Source organism: Triticum aestivum, chromosome 2A, assembly GCF_018294505.1.
Source record: "Triticum aestivum cultivar Chinese Spring chromosome 2A, IWGSC CS RefSeq v2.1, whole genome shotgun sequence".
NCBI classification, from domain to species: Eukaryota; Viridiplantae; Streptophyta; class Magnoliopsida; order Poales; family Poaceae; genus Triticum; species Triticum aestivum.
Window position 1 is genome coordinate 636,222,838 of NC_057797.1, and position 7,201 is coordinate 636,230,038.

The 7,201-nt window shown below is 55.0% G+C and overlaps 1 protein-coding gene across 1 annotated transcript; it reads left to right on the forward strand.

Annotated features, from left to right (window-relative positions):
* Window positions 1-347: 347 nt before the first annotated feature.
* LOC123185774 (auxin-responsive protein SAUR50) lies at window positions 348-1,135 on the forward strand. Its single transcript, XM_044597597.1, has one exon. The coding sequence runs from the start codon at window positions 486-488 to the stop codon at window positions 984-986; it is 501 nt and encodes a 166-aa protein (XP_044453532.1). The 5' UTR covers window positions 348-485; the 3' UTR covers window positions 987-1,135.
* Window positions 1,136-7,201: the final 6,066 nt, after the last annotated feature.

The window sequence follows — 7,201 nt, forward strand, 5'->3', positions numbered from 1 at the left end:
AATATAATAGCGTTTTTTAAACATTCGTATACTATGGGACGGATGGGAGTATAAACCATGGACCACGCCCGTGCCCTCGGAAGCACACCATCCATTAGCGAACAAAACGCCGCCTCGCCACCGAAAACCAGGTAAAATCACGTCAAAATAAGAAAAGGAAACATGTAAAAACCCAGACAAATACCCACACGTAATCTTCTTCACAAGCCCAGCGCCGAGCCAAGCCAGGAACCTTCCTTTCATCAGAACGAAAAACGACGAGCTGCATGAAATTTTAGTAGGATCTCAAAAAAGCCGCGCCTCTCGTGAGGCTGACGCCTATATAAAACAGTCCACTTCCGCCACTAATCACACTCCTTCCGGCTTCCGTTACCGGTTCCTTCCGTCTCCTCCCATTCATTAAGGCGAGAGCCCCTCGCTCGCTCGTCCAGACCAGGAAAGGAGCGCAAAGCAGGCGGGCGGTTCGTTGAGATCTCGGCCGCGCCATGCCGAGGACGAGGAGGCTGCGCGGCGGGTTCCGGCTCGGCCGCAAGCTGCTGACCGTGTGGCGGTGGGCGCTCTGCGGCCGGAGCCGGCGCCGGGGGGGCGGCTACCTCCGCCTCGACACGCCGTGCCCGAAGGAGGGCCGGGAGGCCAAGAAGCTGGCGCCCGTGCTGCGGTGGGGGCGGTCGCTGGCGCGGCTCCTCAGCCTCGGCCGGACGGACCGCGGCCGGCGAACGCTCGGCGGCGGCGGCGGCGAGGCGGTGAAGACCCCCAAGGGGCAGGTGGCGGTGTACGTCGGCGGCGGCGGGCCCGGGGAGCCGCTCCGGTACGTGGTGCCCGTGGTGTACTTCAACCACCCCATGTTCGGGGAGCTGCTGCGGGAGGCCGAGGAGGCGTTCGGCTTCCAGCACCCCGGCGGCATCACCATCCCCTGCGCCGCCGCCAAGTTCGAGCGCGCCGCCGCCGTGGCCGCCGCCGGGAAGAAGGGGTTCGCCAGGTGGTAGCATCGGGCCCGTAGGCGTAGGAGACTGGAGACCGAGACCTCGGCCCTCGCTGGCCTGACCGCCTCCGCTGCGTGCGGCGGAGGCGAATGGTGACATGGTGTACAGCGCATGTGTGTTTCCATCAGCAAAGGGGCTAATTTTGTTCCATTGATTCATCTTCCTGCCGTTTAACTAGACTAGTGGATGGATGCGGTTCTTTTTCTCCTTCTAGGAAAGGTTATTTACTCATCGATGGATTCTGGATGCGTGTATGCAAGTTCTTGTCAGAATCTCTATAATCTCATCGTTTGCTGTTGACAAATCTGTCCTCTACCAACTCCGGGGAGCGAGCGAATCGGGCCGACGAATTTCTCTTACGAACGTTCAATTCAAGACCGGAGGATGGTAGTATGAACACAAAAGGTTCTACCGGAGTCGATGCCACGCTCTGCAATGGATTTTGCGGCCATCCCAGCCCAGCCTAGAAATTTCCCACGAGCAATTTCTCATGAGGCCATTGAATTCATGCTTATCTATCTCTGACTAGGGAGTACGGGGAACCGTGCCACTCAGTTACTCCTCCTCCCCACCTAGGAAGGTGGGGACGGTACAAACCTACTGTACGAACCGTACGCACCCCGGCCGGCCGTACCTCGGTCACGCACGCATGATCCGGCGGTTGGTTGGAGCACGCTCCTTTGGCCATGCCGCTTTCGCACGCCATTGCCATACCCCCGCCCGCTCGCCCTGCCCGTGCCTGTGCAAGGGGCAGCTCCATAGGCGTGAAGCCACAGCTAGCAGCAGCCAGCAGCAACGACAGACAGCCAACGAGCACGGCGTCACTCCCGTCCCGTGCCTTGCACCGTCGTGTCCCGCTTTCGAATCAGCCGCACCGCCCCTGCATGGCCCCGTGCGGCGCGCGCGCGCGCATCCTTTTCTTCCGGTGGAATTCCACCGCGACGGCGATGGATTCCGTCCGGCTTACGGGTGGCTTTCCAACTTGCTGCTCTGTCGTCGTGTCCGTGCAGATGGATGAATTCCGCGGGGAGTGGACGCGTTGGATTCAGGTCGCCGTCCCGGGGAGGTGCACTTGCGCCACTGGGCTACGCAAGCCGAGATGGATCCGGGAAATCGCCCGGCTTTGGGCAAAGGCAAAGCTGTGACGGGCGTTGCAGAAACCGTCACACCCTTCTCTTTCCTTTTCGTTACTCCCGTCCCGGCCTCTCTTTCTTTCTTTCTTTCTTTCATGTCGACGCCGTCTCTCCTTCCCCCGCCTGGGCCCTGAGGCCAGCAGCAATCCTGAGCAAGAGCATATCGGCGTTCCCACTACGGAATCGTCTTTTTCTTCGGTTTCTTTCAATGAATTGTCTTTCTTCATGGAAAACAGAAATACCACGACGGAGAAACCTGAATTAAAATCCATGGAGCCCAAAAGGAAGCACAAGTACAACTAGCTAGGCCAACTCCAACGCGCGGCCGACGTTTTCTGTCCGCTTTCGACTCATTTCCGGTCTAAGTTTGGGCTGAGTTTGCGGTCGAACGGATAACGCGCGGACGGGCAGGACGCGCCCCCCCTTGTCCTCCCCTGGCCCACCCGTCGGTGGCACAGCCAGCTACTTTTCCTCCTTTTTCTCTAAAACCTCCCGCACCCCCGGCCTTTCCCCTCTCTCCGTCCATCATGCCCGATGGCGCGAATCCCGACACCCCACCGCCTGTCGCGAAGAAGAAGAAGCCGCGGTTGGAGCTCTCGCCGGCATCCGCCACCAAGCTCGACAGGGAATCGGCCAAGAGGAGGGACCAGTGATCCGTTGAAAAGGAGAAGAAGGCCGCCGTGCAGTACACATCCGAGTATGCCTTGTGGCGTGCGATGCAGCACCAGGCCGAGATCGACGACAAAGAGTCCATCGTCTCCAAGGCGCACGCCCTCCTCATGATGGGAGGTATGGCCCGCCCCACGCCAGCCATTCTCTCGGTCGCTGCCATGGCCGCAGCCAGCACAGGCTCATCGGCTCATCGACCGCCGCAGCATCGTTCGCCAAAGCTCGTCCGTGTCACACGGCACGCCGGATTTTCGTGCTCCGTCGCTGCCATGGCCGCAGCCAGCACATGCTCGTCGGCTCATCGACCGCCGCAGCACCGTTCGCCAAGCTCGTCCGTGTCACACGGCACGCCAGATTTTCGTGCTCCGTCGCTGCCATGGCCGCAGCCAGCACAGGCTCGTCGGCTCATCGACCGCCGCAACATCGTTCGCCAAGCTCGTCCGTGTCACACGACACGCCAGATTTTCGTGCTCCATCGCTGCCATGGCCGCAGCCAGCACAGGCTCGTCGGCTCATCGACCGCCGCAGCACCGTTCACCAAGCTCGTCCGTGTCACACGACACGCCAGATTTTCGTGCTCCGTCACTGCCATGGCCGCAGCCAGCACAGGCTCGTCGGCTCATCGACCGCCGCAGCACCGTTCGCCAAGCTCGTCCGTGTCACACGGAACGCCAGATTTTCGTGCTCCGCCGTTGCACGGCCATGGCCAGTCGCGATTCTCTACGTCGCCGGACTGCATGGTGGTCGAACCGACTACGCCCGCAGGTGTCATCGACCTCAACATCACGCCGGGGTACAGTGGCGCTGGCCATTGTGAAGACGGCTCGCAAAGGAAGCAGCCCGGTCATTCGAGTTCGGCTACCATTGCCGGCGCCCGCAAGTTGTTCGGCGATATGCCACATCCGATGCAGACGCCTACGGTTCACGAACCGGCAGAAGGAGATGTTTGCCCGCGACGGCATGGTCTAGGTAAGACGACGGCCGCGATGGCCACGATGACGGTCCTTTTTGAAGGCTGGCTAGTGTCCCGGCCGCTGGCTTTGTCTCTTTTGAAGGCTGGCTAGTGTGCCGGCCGCTGGCTTTGTTGCCGGCGTCAAACTGTAGGCCGCCGGTTGTGTTGCCGGCCGGCGTGAGCCAGTGCAAACCGCAACCGCGGCTTAAAATTCACTTCTGCATGCACGCGGACAAGATGCGGTCGAAATGCGGCCACGCGTTGGGCGCCCTTCCGCCGCATCCACGAATCCGGGCGGACACGGCCTCATTGCCACATTCAAATGGACGAAATCCGGACAAAACGGACGTCCGTTTGGGATCGCGCGTTAGAGTTGGCCTTAGCTTGGTAATTTCCTCCCGTTCCCTTCTCCTTTGGCGAGGCAAGTGCAACCTGGCCAGCACTTTCAAGTAATAATAGTACTAACAAAGTTTTTCATACATACATAAAATGGATTGTTCTACAATGATAACAGATAAACTAAACCTGCTTGGGCACCGATGCGGTGAGCCAACATAGCAACTTGCAAGCACATAAGATTGAGATCCTCGTTACGATTTGTGCACAAGGCAGTCTCGAGTCATGTTCATGACAGTTGCACTTGCCATTTCCTAGTGAGAAGTACACCTGGACTGTTGCTCGCGGTGTTACCTGGCCCTAGATTGTATCTTTCTGCATTGAGCACAAGATGACAACACCGAGAGGATGGCGCCACAGCGTGCTTAGTAACTGTCGTTGTTGCCTTCTGCGCAGATCACGTCAAACACACGCCAGTTTAGATTACGTTAGTGCAAGCCCGCCCTCTGAAGTTCGATTGACCAGGCTGGGTAGCACCTGCATGCAGCTATGCAGATGCCACTGGTCAAATCAAAGGGATCAAAGTCTAAACATGGCTGGCTTGGACCGATCGGAGCATATTCAATGCATGGTTGCGTGCTTACGGTCCATAAGCACGATTCAGTTTCAGTCTGATGTCATGCACGAATTGACCGGGCCAATTGTGGGAACATACATTAAAAAATCTGTTCTTTTCACTTGGAGTGAGTTGGTGAACTGCAAAAGCAAGAAACGATTGGTCGGTTTTACTACGACGAGGTAGGATTAGGAATATCCAGGTAGCATCACGTAACCTTGCTGTGGGATGACAAAAAAGTTTGGAACTAGGTGAGCCACGGGCTTCTACCCTTTGTCTTCAGTGGGAAGAGACACGGCCGGGGTCCTTGTCCGCTAGGAAACTGAATTTGAAGTGCATGTTGCGTCGGAACAAGGTCTCTTGTACGTACTGAAGTCGAAGTTGGGCGGAGCGAGGCACCAAAGGACTGCTGCTTCGTCTGATCTGGACAAACAGCTCGGTTGCATCTTCAAAAAAAGAAATGACACACAAGAGAGCGCTTTATTTCGTTAAAGCCATAAGATGAGTATACTCTGAGTTCGGAAAAAGCTACTGTTCCCGGTCGAAGAAACGGCACTCAAGGTTTTCTTTTAAATGTGTTCAGGACGCAAATCCTATAGGAAGCTTACCGCGGTGTATAATATACCAATCGCACAGACCAAGCACAATAACGATGTAAATGAGCAGGCCCAACTTACTAAAGTGTATCCTGTTTTTTTTTTTGAGGAAAAAGAGTAACACTCCATTACTCTTGAGCCGATTCCATGTCAGCTCTCATCTCTTCCACTAAATCATCCGGGACACCTGCAACTTTGTACGCGTCTCCTTTTTTTCTCGCCCGGGCCGCCAAGCAGTGAGCCAATTTGTTCTGATTCCTGTTGACATAGTCCACCCGAGCATTTCTGAATTTTGATAGTTCAATCTTGGCATTGTGTATGACTGAAAAATAGGCAGAACGGTTGCTGGCTTCAGATTGGATTTCTTTTGCTAAAAAGGAGCAGTCTGTTTCCGCAATGATGGGCCCTCTGAACAGAGCCGCTAAAGATTGGAGCCCCGACAAGAGAGCTCGGGCCTCCGCTTCCTCGACCGACGAGCAACACTCGATACTTTTAGACTGCGAGAAGACCACCAGGCCCCTGTGGTCGCGAGCTACTGCACCAATACATGCCTGCCCATTGTTAGCCAAGAAAGAGGCATCAGTATTCAGTTTCACCAGGCCATTACTTGGGGGGAACCAAGCACCAGAGGACGCCAAGTTGCAGCCTGATCTCACCTCCATAGCTCCTCCCGCTGACTCCTTTCCAACAGAAGCATTCCTGAGCTGCCCCAGACCTTGCTTGTCTTTCATATCTGAAATAGATACATAGTTGTTGTCGTTTATCTCCTCTACGTATTGCTGCAGGAATAAAGCCGATCTACTAACCAACTCTTTCCCTGTACTATGAAAATAGTCGTCCCGAAGAAACCAGCAACGCCACAGCAGAACAATACTTTTGTTCTTGTTTCCATATTGCATAGCCCTAATAATTTTTGTAACCAGTCCTCCCCAGTAAACTGAAAGAGCGTTTCGCTGGGGATGTTCCAGACCTTTCTCATCTCCGTTCTTAGGGCTCTGCTCTTGGTACAAGAGACTACAGCATGATGTTCGTTTTCCTCTCCCATTCCACAAATATTGCAGGTACTGTCCATATCCAAAGTACGCTTCCATTTGTTCAGCTTGGTCGGCAGCGTATTGGTGGCCGTCCTCCACCCGAAGATTTTGATCTTTTCTGGTACCTTGGCCTTCCAGATGATGTCCCAAATGCTACGGTTGTGTGATGTGTTCGTAGAACTCGATGCCGCACCCTCAGACTGATCTTGAAGAGAGGCCGCCACTTATATGCACTCCGGACAGTGAAAACTCCAGACTTCTCACAATTCCACGCCAAAGTATCCTCCGCAGCCGAATTCGGGATCCTGATGCTACATATCGCATCCGCATCAAAACCATAAAATAGCTGGTGAATCAGTTCCGAATTCCATCCACTTCCATCTGCAAGCATCAATTGATTCACCCAACACAATCTGGATCGACGAATGAGGTTAGCAGGTTTCAGACCACTCTCACGAGGGATCCACCGGTCCCGCTGGATATTAACCTTTCTCCCATTTCCGATCCTCCAAACAATGCCCTCCTTCAGGAGCTCGAGACCATGCTCAATGCCTCGCCAAACCGGAGAAGCATCAGAAGCAAAAACCGTGTCCAGCAGCTCCCCCTTAGGATAGTATTTTGATTTCAGCACTCTCGCGCATAGACTATCGGGCCACTGAATAAGTCTCCAAGCTTTTCTCGCTAACAAAGCTTGGTTGAAGAGTTTCATATCTCTAAAACCGATACCCCCTCCTCTTTTAGGCTTGATCATTCTCTCCCAAGACATCCAGTGGACTTTCCTCTGCCCATTTTCTTCTCCCCACCAGAAGTTCCGGATAAGTTTCTCATATTTATCGCAGAAACCTTGTGTCATCTTAAACACCCCCATGCAGTACGCTGGGA